The 18404-nt window shown below is 40.8% G+C and overlaps 1 protein-coding gene across 1 annotated transcript in view; it reads left to right on the forward strand.

Annotated features, from left to right (window-relative positions):
• The window catches only part of znf598 (zinc finger protein 598), a 56967-nt gene that overhangs the window by 31395 nt on the left and 7168 nt on the right, over positions 1-18404 (forward strand). The window contains exons 10-11 of the mRNA XM_048552296.2: positions 3043-3193; positions 16164-16299. Coding sequence (XP_048408253.1) covers positions 3043-3193; positions 16164-16299 — 287 coding nt within the window. The remainder of the gene's footprint in view (positions 1-3042; positions 3194-16163; positions 16300-18404) is intronic.

The raw sequence follows: 18404 nt of genomic DNA on the forward strand, positions 1-18404 counted from the left end.
ACTTCACCCACTCCACATTCTCGGCATTCTTTGGATGAAAAGGTTTGTTCTAAATTCATTTGTAGACGTTTTTTGGTCACTATCTTAGACTGGTGTTTTCTAGTTTATGGTCTTTCCCACAAGAGGAACCTTTCTCTGTGTCTATATATCAAAACCTTTCTTCATTTTAAAGACATCCTCAAACGTTTTTGGAAAATCAGACCAGATTGCATTTTTAAACAATGTGCACGTATACCTTTTGCATTTCTGGTGTCGTCTTTTCAAGTTCTCTTGGTACCCTGTCCTGTATCTGTATTTTTGTAATCTAGTGATCAGACTGTGCTGTAGTGATGTTGAGCTAGGGTTTAACACTAGCTCCTCCTTTTTCAGTTGTATCCATCTTGATTTAAACCTTTTTTTAATGGTCTTGCTAACCTGTGGCCTATTTGTACTTTAGGATCATTTTGTCATTGGACTCCTCCTCTGTCATTGGATTTGCACCCATCAAATCCTTAGTAACCTGTGTAAACTCTCTCACCATTGCATTTTTCAGCTTGCTCCACTATTTGATCTGGTTGTGGACTCAATTTCCCTTTCTAGCCCCTGTTCTCTATCCTTGACTCCCTTTTCAATCTAGGTCATGCTTAGCTCAGCCTGAAAAGAAAATGACCCAGCCTTCATTGTTATGAGGAAAAATGTTCCACAAACCAATGGTACTTGAAGATATAATATATCTCATCTCCATTTTAAATAGGAGACCTCATTTTTAGGCTATCCCCTAGTTTTAGTCTCTCCCACAAGAGAAACTTAACAGTAGGAACAATTGTAGCAAAACTATCTTTTACATTCCACCATACCACTTGGAATAGTTGCTAATACTCCACTTGCTGGACTTGACTGCTGATCTTTCTGATTCATATAGGACATTAATATTCTAATGCAGAACTGGTGAAACCCCTTTGAAATAACATACTGCTTTTCTGTTCTCTTCAAATTGAACTTCTTCACAATTTCTGTAGTGCAGTCCATCTGCTAAATTTTGTTCACTCACTTGTTATGGACTAGACCAGACAGCTTCAAAATATTCGAAGAAAGTAGCCTAGACCCTACCTTTTTTAATATATTACAGACAAATGTAATCTGCTATGTTCCAGATGCAGTTCAATTAGTCAAATCTCTTGATGTTAAGCAAAATACAATTTATTTAAACACTATAGTTTTTGTAAAACAAAAGAACATAGAATAACTTAACTCTGGAAAAATTAACAAATAATAGATATGATAACTATTACGAATTAGCTGTTCCAATCTAGTAACTTAACATAAGCACACCACTTGGCAAAAGGGCAAATTCAGAAAAAGAGATATGTCTCACAAGTAACCCCAAGGTGCCTGTTTACTGACTTTCCTAGTAGACAGCTCTGTAGCTCTATGATAAAACCTCATTTTTAAAATAATGTACGGCAACATAATCTCTCAAACCCACAACGTTGTCACATTCTTAACCAATCTATATCTCTTTGTAAACATTTTGTGCCCTTCGCACTGTTTACTTTCCGAGCGATCTTTGTATAATCAAATAAAGCAAACTGTACATGTTAGTCGTTTTGTTCAAGTTATGGGTGTGGATCGTAAATAATTCAGGTACCCATGCTGATCCTTGTAACATGCTGCAACCACCTATAATGACCCACTTATTTTAGGTTTTGACACATTCTTGAACAGCCATCGTGCAATTTGAAGTAGAGTTTTCTAATTTCATCATTACTGATGAAATTCAGAGCTTCAAGGGAATGGAGGAAAGCTTCAGATTTTGTAGCTAGGAAACTACTTGTCAGAATACGAAAGTATTTTGACTTTTATGAGGTGAGCGTGAGACAATCTGCTACTGTCGGTTCCAGGTTTTTTTGGTAAAAGTTTTTGTGCTCCTACAGTGATGGTTGACTTGTTAAACAATTTGCTTGGACTTTGGGTGATATGGTTACAGCTTTGTTTTGAGTTCATTGGTTGTGGGTTTGAATCCCAAAGAATTTTGGTATATGATCGAGGCACCATTCCAATAAGGATGCTAAAGAAATGGTTTATTTGCTTTCCACTGAAGTATTAATCCATGCTGTTTTGTTTCCCTTTTGAATGGCAGTTCAGTTGAGAGTTCTCCTGTGTGCTAATCATTTTCCCCATACTTTCTTTCAAATGACCAAATATAAGAGTGAATTTATCATTCATTTCATTAATCGACATGAAGTTGCACGTTAAAATGGTTGCTGTGTTTGCCTCCATACTGGCCGTGCAGACTGATTCGTTAAAATGAAACAACGTGGGTTGTTTCCAGTGGTATTGGTGCACACTGTATTGCCTTAAAGTATGAAGAAATGGTTCAAAAATCTATGCTTCAATAAAATTGACTGTTGTGAAAGTCTCAACATGATGCTGTCTGCCAGTGCAGAGTTTGAAACAACCAGTGGTATTTGTGACTGTATCTTCAACTAGTAATGCTGAACGGCGTCAAAATCTTAAGTAGATTCGAAAGTTGTTTAAACTATCTACCTTGCTGTTGACAGCTCTATGCTAGACATGTCACAAGGTATAGCAAGGCTTCAAGTCTGCCATCATTTGAACAGTGCACTGCGTTGTTTTAAAATGTGTTTCAGGTTTGACATGGATATTTCTGACACTGTATATAACCTTCAGCCATTTTAAAACTTAAGTCACTGAAATTTTATCAGTAAGAACTAAATGCTTCTAGTGAAATTGGAGCCATCTCTTTATGGACAGATTCTAAGGATTGTTTGCTGGAGAATGGGTAAGTGCTTAAATCAATATTTGGCAGCTAAAGAACTGCATGGAAATAAAAGTTTCTGACAAAGCAGATGGGGCTTAAACACTGTAGAGGTAAATGTGAAATTTGAGGCTCTATGCTTGTGGTTCAGTGTAGTGAGCTAATGAATGCTTCACTTTTGATAATGCTAAATTGTAATGGTCACTAAGATATCTGGTTTTTGTAAACAATTTAAAGTTTGAGCAAATTTTAGACATTTAATTCTGAATTTATTTTTTATCCAGGTTTTAACAACTTATTACCAGTGAAGAGCCCACCATCCAATCTTCCTCCTCCACCAGGATTGACTGCCCCTGTTAGTAAACCCCCTCCTGGCTTTACTGGTGTCCCTCTGAATTCAAACATCAGCGAGCCTATGATTCCAGCACCAAAACAGTATGTAAATTACTTTCCACTGCAAGGCAATTCTTCTTCTGTTACCACTTGGTAAAACAGGGGTTCAGTACTGGTGGATCTCCCTGTCAAAACAGCACAACTAACTTTTAGTTCCTCAGTACTTTTGGCTGCTTCAACCTGTCTGAATTTTTTTATAATGAGACTATTTACTGCAGCTTCCACTGATAGAGTACAAGAATTATATTTTTAGTCATTTGGTGGTATAGATGCAGGAATATTGCAGAAAAAAAGACGTTTTGTTGAAGCTTTTCATCATGTATGGACAATTTGCAAGAAATAACAGTTGAAGAGGAAGACCAACATTATACCCCATGAGAGGGAAATGCTGATTGGCTGGCAAATGGACTGTGGTTTGTTGGCATATTATCATGGAGTATGCATCAATTAAAAATTATTCTTTATGGTAATACAGATTAGTCTGCTTGCCAATCAATCATCACTCTTATGCAGGAGAAATATTGGTTTTCACCTTGAATTAGTATTCTTGCAAATTGTCCTGCCGTGAACCGCATCTTCAAAGGTGCAAGCCTGGTATGTTGGGTAAATCACCTGAAAAGTGAATTCCTGTTGCATGGATGGATTTATCCCACAAATTCTAGGCTAATGTTGGTTTCGGAAGATTGTTGTTGTATTTACGCAGAGTGCAGGCTGACCTCTGAAGTCTGAAATACAACATTTAGTGTAACAATGTATAAATGCAGATCTCTTTCCAGCACTTTGTTTTAACCTCTTTGAACATTGCAGTGGCCTGACTGGTCAAGTATCTTTCTTACCATTTCATTGGAGATTATACAGATTACTAAAATACAGTAGTCCTATAATTCCTTGCAAAATGCTGATAGCAATAGAATTTCTGACTTATTTAAAGCTACAACACTGCGATAATCTTGTGATCTGACTAATGCAGGAAACACAGCAGTCATTTCAATTCAAATTCTATTGTTTGTAATAAGGTTTCTATGTAATCTGATCTTTGAACTTGAGCTGTCTCAGAGATCATTCTTGGTTGCCATTCCAGACCTGAATCCGTTGCTGTATTTCCACAGTTTCTTGTTCTACCTTTACCATTCAAACATAGTTGCACCTCTCAGCATGAAGCGCTGGCTCATTATGTGCAGCAGCCATAGTTGTCTCCTGATTTCCTGTCACCTTCCTGCCCAGTATGCCTGTTCATCTTGCTAAGTTTGTATTTCCAATTTATCATGCCACAGCAGACTCCTCCATTGGATCAGCTGTCAACATTCCTCTATGCAGTTTTGTGTAAAATGCCTGCTCACTTGTGCATAAGGCCTTTGCCAACCATGAATTAGTGATTAATTACATAAATATTTTGGCATTCATGAAAATCTGGCTGAGGGCTGATCATGACACCTTTGACAGTTAATGCAGCCTCATCTATATCTTCAGTTGCCTTCCCAGGATTGTCATAATCCGTGCTGCTTCTCACCAGGTCAGGCTTTAGTCTGACTGGCATGACCTTTCAGCATTCATCTGACTCTTCTTCACTTCCAAATTTGGCATTTTTTCTTTTACAGAGAAGATAGAAATAAAGGTGTCCTCACTGGTTTTGACAAAACTAATTTCAAAGAACAGTACAGTACAAGAATTGACCCATTGTCGAACTGAGCCTGCGTTGTCAAACTAAAAACTTTCTGCAACTATACTGTCTATCTCCTGCTATTCCCAGCCTATTCATATATGTCAAGATGCCCTGTTATTAGAGTTAACATGAATAAATATTCAATGCGCATTCAGTTCTAACGGATTGCCGGATGTGGAATTATCCTCAAACGGCCACACTCAATTTCCCAGTTTCTGCCTAATATTACCATAGTTCGCCTCCTCTCAATTTAGTACTTTCACCAAGAACTAGTCTTATCCCTTATCCTTATCCACAAGTAACTTAAAACTTAGACTTAAGGTGACTGTTCCCAAAGTACTAACCCACTAAAACTTCAATCACCTGACCAGGCTCATTCCCTATTAGAAGGTCTGTCAGGTTCCTCCCTCAAAACTGAAGAACTTGGTAGTCTCCTTTGAATTTACTGCCCACTTGTTCTCCTCAATGTCTCCCTTCACAAATTTTCCATTTGTTATCGTATATCCACCCACTTGTTCTTGCCGCCTTAGAATTCTGGTCGTCATAGTAATAATTGATAAAGCAATTTCAGATAACTACTTTTATTAAAGAGCCAGTCATACAGCACAAAACAGACTCTTTGGTTCAATGAGTCTATACCAATCGTAATCGTAATCCCAAACTAAGCTCATTCCACCTGCCTGGTCTTGGTCCACATTCTTCCACACATTTCTTATTCATGTCTAAATGTCTGCCTGCATCCACCCTTCCTCTGGAAGTTTTTTCCCCCACATGAACCACTCTGTAAAGCAAAAAGTCCTTAAAACTTTCACCTTAAAATGTCCCCTAGTTTTGAAACCGTGCCGCCCCCCCCCGGCCAACCTTGGGGAAAGGACATCTGCCATTCACATTTTCTATGTCCTTGATCTTATGAATGTCTATGGTCACACTTCAATCTTCCAAGATCTAGTGGAAAAAGTCCCAGACTAGCCAGCCTCTTCTGATAACATGAACCATCCATTCCCGGCAACATACTGCTAAATCTTTTCTCAGCCCTCTTTATTTTAAGATCCTTCCTATAACTGGACATCCTGAACTGGACACTATTCCAGAAGAGGTCTCACCAGCGTCTTGTGGAACCTCAGCATGACATCCCAACTCCTGCACGCAAAGTTCTGAGTGACGAAGGCAAACTTGCTAAACACCTTCCTAACCTCACGATTTATTTGTGATGCAAACTTCAAAGAATTTTGAATTTTTACCCAGGACCGGCCTTTTAATTGTATAAGTTCTGCCCTAATTTGCTGTACCAAAATCCAATACTTTGCACTTATCCAAAGTAAACTCCATCTGCCAATCTTAAGGCCATTGACCCAATTGATCAATAATTTCTTTGTCTTGGATAACCTTCTTCACTCACCTCTGTAGCACCAATTTTGGTGTCATCTGCGAACTTACTAATCATACCTCCCAGATTCTCACCTAAATCATTCATTAATGACAGGCAAAAGCGGACCCAGCACCGATGCATGTCGAACACTGCTGGTCACAGGCCTCCAGTCCTAAAATCACCATCCCTCTGTTTCCTGTCATTAAGCCACTTCTGTATCTAATCGGCAAACTCACCCTGAATCCCATGTGATCTAACTTCACTAATTAATTAGTCTACCGTGCAGAACCTTGTCAAAGGCTTTCCTAAAATCCAAGTAAACAATGTGTCCTGCTTGGCCCTCAACAATCATCTTGATTACTTCCTCGAAAAATGCATCAAGTTTATGAGAAAAGGATCTTGCACACATCCATGCTGATGATCCCTGATCATTCCTTGTCTCTCCAAATCTACATAAATCTTACCTTTCAGAATCCAGCAACTCAGCTATCACCGAAGTCAGACTCTCAGGTGTATAGTTCCCAGGCTTCTCCTCCCATCCCCTTCTTAAACAAAAGCACAGAATTAGTCACTTCCAGTCATCTGGCACCTAATGTGTAAAGCCTAAAAAATGTGCAGATTAGGTGGATTGGTCATGCTAAATTGCCCAGTGTCCAGGGATGTGCAGGCTAGGTGGATTAGCCATGAGAAATGCAGGGTTACAGGGATAGGGTGAGGCTGGGTGGGATGCTCTTTGGAGGTGTCAGTGTGGGCTGAATGGCCTGCCTCCACACTTTTGGGGTTCTATGCTCTGTAGTTTATAGTGCAAATATTTCTGCAAGACCTGTAATTTCCTCCCTAACTTCACAACATCCTGGGATACACTAGATCAGATTTTCGCAATTTCTCCAACCATATCTTATCTCAGACCGAGAGGATTTCCTGTTCTATAATTTGAGATATTTTCTGAACATCAGTATTTGTTTCCCTGTGTTTTTTCAGCCTCCACTTCTTTCTTTACAGCAAAAACGGACATGAAGTCTTCATTTAACATCTCTCCTGCCTCTTGAGCTTCAACACAAAGATGACCTCTTTGATCTTAAGGGACCCTTCCCGCTTGTAAAATCAGCTTGGCAGGATTTGCCAAGTTTTTGTCACAGCATAGATGTCCCAATCCCATTTTCCCAAACATGCCCTGATTTCATCCACCTTCCTCATCTATTTTTCTAATTACTCTGCTAAATAAAATTGTTGTCTCCACCCTACCCTGGAAAATTAGCTTAGTCTCCTTTAACAGAATTAAGAAATCTTCCTGCTAAGATATGGTCCGTTTGCAGTATGGGTAAAACCCATCCTTTTTAAACAGGTCTTTCTGCCCCAGAAGTGGTCCCAATGGCCCAAGATCCTGAATCTCTGAACATTTTATACCACCTCCTCAGCCATTGATTTATATCCTCTTATCCTTTTTTGTTCTTTCCCTCATTCGAGCTTGGCAATGGTAGTGAGTCAGAGATTACTACTTTTTGAAGTTCTGTTTTTCTTAAAATCTTCGACCTAACCCCCTCATATTTGTTCTGCAAAGCCTTAATCTTTTCCTTAACTATGTAATTCCTACCAATGTGTATCATAATTTCCAGTTTCACACGCTCCCCAATAACAATATGTATTAAACATTTTGAGACTTCCTTACTCCTGGCACCAGGAAAGCAACATACTATTCTACATTCACGCTTATTATCGCAGAATCTCCTATCTGTGCCCTTGACAGCAGACTCCTGTGTAACTATTTTCTAAAATTTTGACAAACCCTTTTTCCCCTCTTTATCCACCCAACCAGCTACCACCACCTCTCTGCCTCTGCCAATCAAATCAAACCACCATCTTCAGTCTTCTATTTTCTAATCCTGCTTTCTGCTGTATCCATCCCTGGGATAAACTATCCCATGATTGACCTAAACTGCAGTTTTCAATTCTGTATTCTTGTCTGTATTTACCACACTCTTCAGCTCCTGATTTACTTGATCACATCCATCCCCTGACTTTTACTGTAATCCCCATTAAAATCGTGATTTAATCATCTGCCTGTTCCTTATCATTCCTTAATGTCTGCAGGACTTAAAAGGATATAGCATGTAATGTATGTAGTCATACATTGCCTGATCTGACCTATTTGAAAAGTGACCTGTCCTATTCAAGTGCTCATTCTGTGCTGGAATGCAAATGGTATCCAAGGCCGTCTAAACCCCTGTCCCCTTGACTCCCATTTTGCAGCAATCTCAAGTGGTCATGGATTTCTTTGTCACTGAGAGAAACTGCCTTTGGATGGGCAAAGTCAGCATGGTTTCATAGGTGGGGTGGGTTCATGCCTGATGAGCTTTGTCTAACCTGCTTGTTGGATGTTATCTACTTGGACTTCAAAAAGGCCTTTGACAAGGTGCCATACAGGAGGCTGCCGAGTAAGAAGAGCCTACGGTATTTGAGGCAAGGTAGTAGCATCGATAGAAGATTGGCTGTCTGGCAGAGAGAGGGGTTTAAAAGGGTACTTCTCAGGATGGCAGCTGGTGACTAGTGAAGTTCTGCAAGGGGCAGTGCTGGGACTACAGTCTTTCACTTTATACATTTAATGATCTAGATGGAGGGACTGTGGGCATTCTGACGAAGTTAGCAGATGATACAAAAATAGATGGAGGGGTAGGTAGTACTGTGGAGGTGCAGAGGCTGCAAAAGGGCTTAGACAGGTGAGGAGAGTGGGCGAAGAGTTGAAGATAGAATACAACATAGGAAAGTGAGTTCATGCATTTTTGTAGGAAGATTAGAGACATAGACTATTTTCTAAATGGAGAGAAAATCCAGAAATAAGTGCAAAAGGACTTGGGAGTCATGGCCTAGGATTTTCTATGGTTAACTTGCAGGTTGAGTAACTAGTCAGGAGGGCAAATGCAATTAGATTCCCTACAGTGTGGGAGCAGGCCCTTCGGCCCAACAAGTCCACACCGCCCTTTGAAGCATTCCACCCAGACCCATCCCCCTATAACCCACACATCCCTGAACACTACGGGCAATTTAGCATGGTCAATCCACCTAGCCTACACATCTTTTGGACTGTGATATGAAACTGGTGCACACGGAGAAAACCTACGCGGACACGGCGAATGTGCAAACTCCACACACAGTTGCCCGAGGTTGGAATCGAAGCTGGGTCCCTGGTGCTGTGAGGCTGCAGTGCTAACCACTAAGCCACTGTGCCTCCCCTAGATGTTGGCATTTATTTTGAAGAAAAAAGTATAAAAGCAGTGATGTGTTTCTGAGACTGAGTAAGGCTCTGGTCAGACCACATTTAGAATATTGTGAGCAATTTTGGGCTCCGTACCTCAGGAACGATATACTGGCCCTGGGGCAGGTCCAGAGGAGGTTGAGAATAATTCCATGAATGAAAGGTTTCATATGAGAAATGTTGGAGGACTCTGGGTCTTTACTGGATTTAATTTAGAATGATGAGTGGGGATCTAATTAAAACTTACAGAATACTAAACGGCCTGGACAGAGTGGATGTTGGGAAGATGTTTCCATTAGCAGAAGAGATTAGGACCCAAGGGCCCAGCCTTGGATTAAAGGGAAGAACCTTTAGATCAGAGATAGTGAGAAACTTCTTCAGCCAGATGGTGAATCGATGGAATTCATTGTCTCAGAAGGCTGTGGAGGCCAGGTCATTGAATATATTTGAGACTGAGATAGGTTAATAATTCTTGAAGAGAACAACGGTTATGGGGAGAACGCCGGAGAGTGGGGTTATGAAACTTATCAGTCATGATTGATTGAAACAGATTTAATGGGCTGAATGGCCTGGCTTCTGCTCCTGAGTTATGGCTATGATAAATATTCAATGAATTAGAAAAGTGGTAACCCAGTGTGTGTCTTTGGACACTGACTAACAACCTGTGGATTAGGAGTCCTGTGAGCTGTAAAACAGGTGAGCCAGGTTATGCAAGAATTGGAATTTGTTGCGACATTATGGTGGTAATTGTGCCAACTGGAAAACTGCTGAAGTAGTGACTGTTTGCACACGTGTAACCTTTCCTTTAAGTATAAGGAGTTGCAATGAATTTGATCCCATACTAGATGAGCAGAAATTGTGTTAAACGCAAAGGAGATTGAAGACTTTTTTTTAATCCCACTAAACTTCATTCCACCAACACCCCCGCTTCCCCCTCAATATGATCAGTCAGGGAACAATCCTCTGTTTGTAATTTTGGTATAACATTTGACCCTGTGAACGTTTAACCACATTCATGCCATCATTCAGATTATTTCAGCTGATCTGCTCTTGGTCCAGAAATTTGAGGTTATCCAAAACTGTGTCTGAGCTTGTACTAAGTTGCATTCTCTTATCGCCCCGTAGTCACCTTGGTTCGTTGTCAAGCAGTGCCTTGATGTTAAAATTTGTATGCTTGTTTGCAAATCCATTTAAGCCCCAGCTCTTTGTTTTCAATACCTACCATAGCTGTCAACCCTTCGTGTATGTGCTTCTCTCAGAAAAAGCTGACTTGAGTCAGTCAATTTTTGGCAGCTGCCTCTATTTCTTTGGCATTATACTCTGGAATACTCTCCCACAACTCTGTGCCTCTCCCTTGCTATCAAAATGCAAAACATTAAAGCACAAGAATGTGGCCTTCAGCACACCATATCTGACCATGATGTCATTTTAAATTGACCAGGACCAGGCAGAGGGGATTAATGTCTGTCAATTCCCTACCTGTTTATGGCTGTCTAAATGCTGCTTAAACATTTCTGTTGTATCTGTTTGTACCACCTCCCTGGCAGAGTGGTCCAGGCACCTGCCACCCCCTTGAAAAAGGACTTAACTTGTACATCTTAAACTTACCCCTCTCACTTTAAAACTATGCCTCTTAATATTTGATAGTTCTATCCTGGGAAAGAGACTCTAACTGTCCACCCTGTCCATGTCTGGCATAATTTGTATGTGTCTACCAGGGCACCGCCCCCCCACCACCACCACCACCTCAGTATCTGACAGTCTAACCATGTCTGTCCAGTCTCTCCTTATAGCTAGTACACTCCAATCCAGGCAACACCCTGGTCAACCACTTTTTCACCCTGTCAGGCTTCCACATCTTTCCTTTAATGTGGCAACCAGAACTTCACACAATGCTCCAAGTATAACCCATCTGAAGTTTTGTATAGCTGCAGCGAGACTTGTCAAATTTTATACTCTGTACCCCAACCAGTTGAAGGCAAGTATGCTGCCTTTATCACCATATTCACTTGTATTGCTATTTTTAGGAAGCTATGGACTTGCAGCCCAAGATCTGTTAGTATATCAATGCTCCTAAAGGTCCTGACATCTTCTGTATACCCAAGGTACTACCATTTACCATGTTTGACCAAGCTTTTGACCACCTGATCTAATACCTTCTGATGTGTTTTTGTCTTTATACTTTGTTTATGGAATAGAAACTCTTCTTAGAATCCCTGTAGTGCAGAAAGAGGCTATTTTGCCCATAGAGTCTGTACTGACCCTCCAAGGAGCATCCCAGCCCCAACCCCCAACCTATCTTCACATCCATGCATTTACGATAGCCAGTCTACCTAACCTGCACATTTTTGCAATGTGAAAGGAAACTGCAGCACCCAAAAGAAACCCACGCAGACACGGGGCGAGTGTGCCTGTGGAGAATTTGCAGTCACCCAAGGCTAGAGTCGAACGCAGGGCCCTGGTGCACACCACCATGCGGTCCTTTAGTAATGTTCTTTAGCAGTGTTTTTGTGAAGTGTCTCATTATGTGAAAGACATTATATAAGTTGTTGATGATATCATCTTGGGTCCTGGTTTGAGTTCAACCTGGATAAATGCGAAGTGATGCGTTTTGGAAGGTCAAACTTAAATGCTGAATATAGGATTAAAGGCAGGATTCGTGGCAGTGTGGAGGAACAGCGGGATCTTGGTGTCCAAGTGCATAGCTCCGTCGAAGTTGCCACCCAGGTGGATAAGGTTGTTAAGAAAGCAGATGGTGTTTTGGCTTTCATTAACATGGGGATCGAGTTTAAGAGCCACGAGGTTATGCCGCAGCTCTACAAAACCCTGGTGAGACCACACTTGGAATATTGTGTCCAGTTCTGGTCGCCCTATTATAGGAAAGATGTGGAGGCTTTGGAGATGGTGCAAATGAGGTTTACCAGAATGCTGCCTGGACTGGAGGGCTTGTCTTACGAGGAGAGGTTGACTGAGCTCGGACTTTTCTCTCTGGAGAGGAGGAGGAAGAGGTGACCTGATCAAGGTGTACAAGGTAATGAGAGGTATGGATAGAGTCAATAGCCAGAGACTTTTCCCCAGGGAAGGATGGACTGCCACGAGGGGTCATAGTTTTAAGGTGTTAGGAGGAAGGTATAGAGGAGGCGTCAGAGGGAGGTTCTTCACCCAGAGAGTTGAGCGCATGGAATAGTTCACCAGTGGTAGTCGTGGAAGTGGAGTCATTAGTGACATTTAAGTGACTGCTGGCCATACACATGGACAGCAGTGAATTGAGGGGAATGTAGGTTAGGCTAATTTATTTTTGGATTAGGAATATTCCACGGCACACCATTGTGGACTGAAGGGCCTTTACTGTGCTGTACTTTTCTATGTTCTATGGTTTACTGCAAAATAGGGCACAGCCTGCATTTGGATTTCAGAAGCAGTTGGTGCATTCCTGATCTCCGTTGTTGTCTGCGTGATAAAAGATATTGAATGGAAGCCAGGTGCATTGTCATCACAAAAGATCTGCCCAGCTGTATTTTAAGTATGATGTCCACTCATCAGTATTGAGAGAGACTTTGTTCAAAGCCATGTTTTAAAAATAAGTTGTAAATCTAGAGTGGAAATCTAATGGGCCCACTGGAATTGTTTTTTAACTGTGAAGACTCGTGTGTTTCCCTCGATTGAAAACCCAGACAGTCTCCCCAACCCATCCATGGTGGGAGGTACTTTGAACATTCCAATAATTCTGAAGAATACAGAGAAGGATTTAATTACCATTACTAAAAAAAAGTAGTATCAGACAAACTACTGGGGCCAAAGCAAACACATCCCCTGGCTCTGATGGGCTTGCATCTTAGGATCCTAAAAGCAGTAGCTGCAATGATTGTGGATACGGTGGTTTTAAATTCCTAAAATATTTCAGATCCTGAAGAGAAGTACCAGAGGAAAGTTGCCAATGTGGCACCTAAATATGCGCTGTGATGCTCAGTGAGGCATAATGTGTGTACCTAGATGCCAATTAGCTTAACACATGTTGATGGAAAAGTATTGGAATTAATTGTTAAGGAAGTGTAACAAGCATTTTATTAACTGGCACCCATGGGACCAGGAATGAAATGGTTGATCAAGAGGTCTGCATCAATCACTGTAAAAACATATTAAGTAATCTAATATTTTGGGGTTATACATTCAACTATTACACTTTTTGCAATATAAATCACTTAAATAATAATGTAAACTTTGCCTTAAATAAAACCTACTAGCAGAGTACTTCTCATGCTTATTCTGAACTGCCTGGTCTCCCATTAAGAAGATCATGATAATACTTCGAATACAAGAAATTTATTGTATATGATTTTTGCAGGTTTATCAAACGGGCGGCACGGTGGCTCAGTGGTTAGCACGGCAGCCTCAGTGCCAGGGACCTGGGTTCAATTCCAGCCTAGGGCGACTGTCTGTGTGGAGTTTGCACATTCTCCCTGTGTCTGCGTGGGTTTCCTCCGGATGCTCCGGTTTCCTCCCACAGTCCAAAGATGAGCAGGTTAGGTGGATTGGCCATTCTAGATTGCCCATAGTGTTCGGGGTGAGTGGGTTATAGGGGAATGGGTCTGGGTGGGATTCTTCAAGGGGTGGTGTGGACTTGTTGGGCCGAAGGGCCTGTTTCCACACTGTAGAGAATCTAATCTAATGGGCTGGTTGATAAGGTGTTGGTTAAAACAAAGTTTGCTGTAATAGAACATTTTGGAAAATCAAAATCCTAGCATGCAGAGTCAACATGGTTTCATAAAAGGAAATCTTGTTTGACTAATTTATTAGAGTTCTTTTGAGGAAGCTTCAACCAGTTAATGTTGTATTTGGACTTCCAAAAGGCATTCACTAAAATACCCCAAAAGGTTAAGTCACCAGTTCATGGTGTTGGAGGTACTATGTTAGCATGGATAGAGAATTAGCTAATGGGCAGAAAACAGTAAGGGATTTTTTTAGTTGGTAACCTGTGGCCAGTGGAGTTCCACAGGGATCAGTGCTAGGACCACAGTTGTTTACAATATATATGAATGAACTGGAGGAAGGAAGGAAGTGTAATGTAGGTTTAGTTGCAGGTGACACAAAAATAGATGAAAAGACCGGTTGAGAGGAATGCGCAGTTCATATAGATAAGAAAACAGAAGTACAGTATCATTTACATGGAGGAAAACCAGGAAATCTGCAACACAATGAAACATGGTTAACGTGAGCAAGAAACAGAAAGGTAGTGCACAAGTGCAGCTAGGAATCAGGAAGATGAATGGAATGTTTGCTCTGTAACTGTAGAAGGTGCAACCACATCTGGAGTACTCAGCAACTTTGGTCCCCTTATTTTGGAAAAAAATTAGGCAGTTCAGAGAGTTCACTAGGATGATCCCTGGAATGGAGGGATGGTCTTTTTAGCAAAGGTGAAATGGGTTGGGACTCTACTCGTTAGTTTAGAAAATGAGAGGTGATCTCATTGAAACATATTAGATTCTTAAGGGGCTTGACAGAGTAATTGCTGAGAGGATGTTTTTTCTCATGGGATAGTATTGAACCAGAGGACAGTCTCAAAATTAAGTGGTGCCAATTTAAGACATGATTTTTTTTTCTCCCAGTGGGTTGGTGGGGCAGAGTCCTTGTGTATATTTAAGGCTGAACTAAATTGATTCTAGATCAGGAGAATCGAGGGTTATGGAAAAATACAGTAAAGTGGATGTATAGTGTGTCAGATCGGCCGTGATCCTGTTGAATGGTGGAGCAGGCTCAAGGGGTACAATGGCCAACTCCAGTTCCTATTTTTTTAATTTTGTATTTCTGGTTCAGGTTGTAAATTCATTGCTCAATATAGGACTGACCTATTACAGATATCCCTGATTTAATCTTTTGTTTCTGTTGGAGTGTGAGCAGATCTAATGGAGAATATTCATATCTCATTTCTGTTTGCTGACATGTTAACACTCAGCTCTTTATCTGTCTGGAAATGAGAGGCTTTTTAAGAGTAGATTTGGAATTAGCTGTGATGCTTTCCACTGTTGAATAACTTGTCTACGCATTGATCCTGAATATCTGTGGAGTTAATGTCAGGAGAAATGCTTCTGCCAATGGCATCCAAAATCCTGAATTCAAGTCCAGACTGATGTTTTGTGGTGCCTGCTTATTCTCTCATTTCGTAGTAAGATTTTACTGGAGATTCAGATCTGTCATTTCGTAACGTAGAGATTTTGAAGATCTGAAACTGGTTGTTTAGTGATTGTAGAACTTGGTGTTGCGCTATTTCTAGGGTGCTTCAGGGCTACTTAGTGGTAGTGTTGGCACAAGCAGTGCAAGTGGACCCACAGTTCACTATTATAAAATGTTTTGTATGTGTTCTTGTACTAAATACAAGATGTAACTCCTAGTTTTTCCACATCTATTTGATAAAATTTTGAGATGTTTTTTCCATTGTTTAATCACTAGTTCCATTGGAGCTTGTAATCTGATTTAAATTGTAATCCCAGTTCAAGGGCTGATTCTCGTGGTGGAAGGAATTAAAATAGAAAATGATTTGCATTAATGTTTGTGATCTGCTCATGTGGCCTTCACCCATGTATTGGTAATAGCATACTATAATGCTAAACTGATATCTAATGTTTTGGGCGTGATCATGGGGAAGCACAGCACTGGAAAGATGAAACTAGAAGTGGCTCTTCTATTTGATCGGTTTTCACAAAATAGTTCTTAATTTGTTTCAATGTAGATCTTCAAACATTTACCTCCTTCCTGAGAACTTTAAGCAGAGGAATGTTGAACTAATTCAGTCAATAAATACAATTTTGCACAACGATGAAACAAAATTCAACAAATTCAAGACGCAGTCTGGGCACTTCAGACAGGTAAGATGCATTAGCAAAGGTGAAATAATGATGGAGGAGGGCATTCTTTTCCAGGTTCTTCCTATTCGTGAAAGGTGTGGCAGCATAACTTTTTTTTTGCTAACTGGATTTTTATTGTTTCATGAAAATAGACTAACGTGTTTTGAGCCATTTACTGGGAATTAACTGAACATAGAACGTAGAACGTTACAGCACAGTACAGGCCCTTCGGCCCTCGATGTTGTGCCGACCTGTCATACCAATCTCAAGCCCATCTAACCTACACTATTCCATGTACGTCCATATGCTTATTCAATGACGGCTTAAATGTACCTAAAGTTGACGAATCTACTACCGTAGCAGGCAAAGCGTTCCATACCCTTACTACTCTGAGTAAAGAAACTACCTCTGACATCTGTCCTATATCTTTCACCCCTCAATTTAAAGCTATGCCCCCTTGTGCTCACCGTCACCATCCTAGAAAAAAGGCTCTCCCTATCCACCCTATCTAACCCTCTGATTATTTTATATGTTTCAATTAAGTCACCTCTCAACCTTCTTCTCTCTAATGAAAACAGCCTCAAGTCCCTCAGCCTTTCCTCGTAAGACCTACCCTCCATACCAAGCAACATCCTAGTAAATCTCCTCTGCACCCTTTCCAAAGCTTCCACATCCTTCTTATAATGCGATGACCAGAACTGTACTAGTGGTGTACCGCAAGGGTCGGTGTTGGGTACACTGCTGTTTGTCATTTTTATAAGTGACCTGGATGACGGTGTAGAATGATGGGTTAGTAAATTTGCAGACGACACTAAGATAGGCGGTGTTGTGGACAGTGACGAAGGATGCTGTAGGTTTCAGAGAGACATCGATAAGCTACAGAGCTGGGCTGAGAGGTGGCAAATGGAGTCCAATGCGGACAAGTGTGAGGTGATGCACCTTGGTAGGAGTAATCGGAAGGCAAAGTACTGGGCTAATGGTAAGTTTCTTAGTGTAGATGAGCAGAGAGGTAGCTGTGTTGGCGACTGTTTGAGGTAAATCCACATCTGGCATGTGAGAATCTTTTAAAGGCCAGTTGATAAGAGTTCAGGACCAAAATATTCTTGTGAAAATGAAGGATAAGGATGGCAAAATTTGGGAACCTTTGATGACAAGAGAAATTGAGGGTTTAGTCAACAGGAAAAGGAGGCATACATAAGGTTTAGGAAACTGAAGACAGGCAGAGACCTTGAAGAATAAAAAGATAGTAAGAAAGAACGAAAGGAATTAGGAGGGCTAAAAGGGGTCATGGAATGTCTGTCAAACAGGATTAGGCATTTTATTCACATATAATGAGCAAGCGGGTAGCTGGGGAAATGATAGGTCCACTCAAGGTCAAAGGCAGGAATTTAAATGTGAAGCCAAAAGAAGTGTGTGGGGTCCTTAATGAATACTTTGCATCGATATTCACGAAAAAGAAGGATATGGTGAATGGGAGTCTTGGGAGTGATTTGTTGATATTCTAGTGCTTGTCAATATGTTGGGTGTTTTGAAAAGCATTAAGGTAGACAGGTCCCAAGGACCTGATCTATTCTAGAATGCTGAGTGAGGCAGGTGAGGAATTGCTGGGGCCTTAAATGAAATCTTTGCATCCTCTTTATTCACAGGAAAAGTCCTAGAGGACTGGAGAATAGCCACAATGTTCCTTTGTTTAGAAAGGGTAACAGGGATAATCCAGGTGTGCCTTACATCAACAGTAGATAAATTATTGGAGAAGATTCTTAAGGGTAGGATTTATTCATATTTGGAAAAAATATGAACTTTTTACTGTTAGGCAGCATGGCTTTGTGTGGGGAAGGTCGTGTCTCACAAGTTTGGTTGATGTTTTTGAGGAAGCGACAAAGATGTTTGACGTTGTCTGTTTGGACTTTAGCGAGATCTTTCACAAAGTCCCTCATGGCAGGCTGACACAAAAGGTGAAGTCACATGGGATCTGCAGTGAGCTGATAAGATGATACAGAACTGGCTCAGTCAAAGAAGGTAGAGAGAAGAGGTGGAAGGGTGTCTTTATGACTGGAGATCCGTGACCAATGGTGTTTCACAGGAATCACTGCTGGGACCAGTATTGTTTATAATAAATAAATAAT

This window comes from Stegostoma tigrinum, chromosome 23, assembly GCF_030684315.1.
Source record: "Stegostoma tigrinum isolate sSteTig4 chromosome 23, sSteTig4.hap1, whole genome shotgun sequence".
In the NCBI taxonomy this organism is placed as follows: Eukaryota; Metazoa; Chordata; class Chondrichthyes; order Orectolobiformes; family Stegostomatidae; genus Stegostoma; species Stegostoma tigrinum.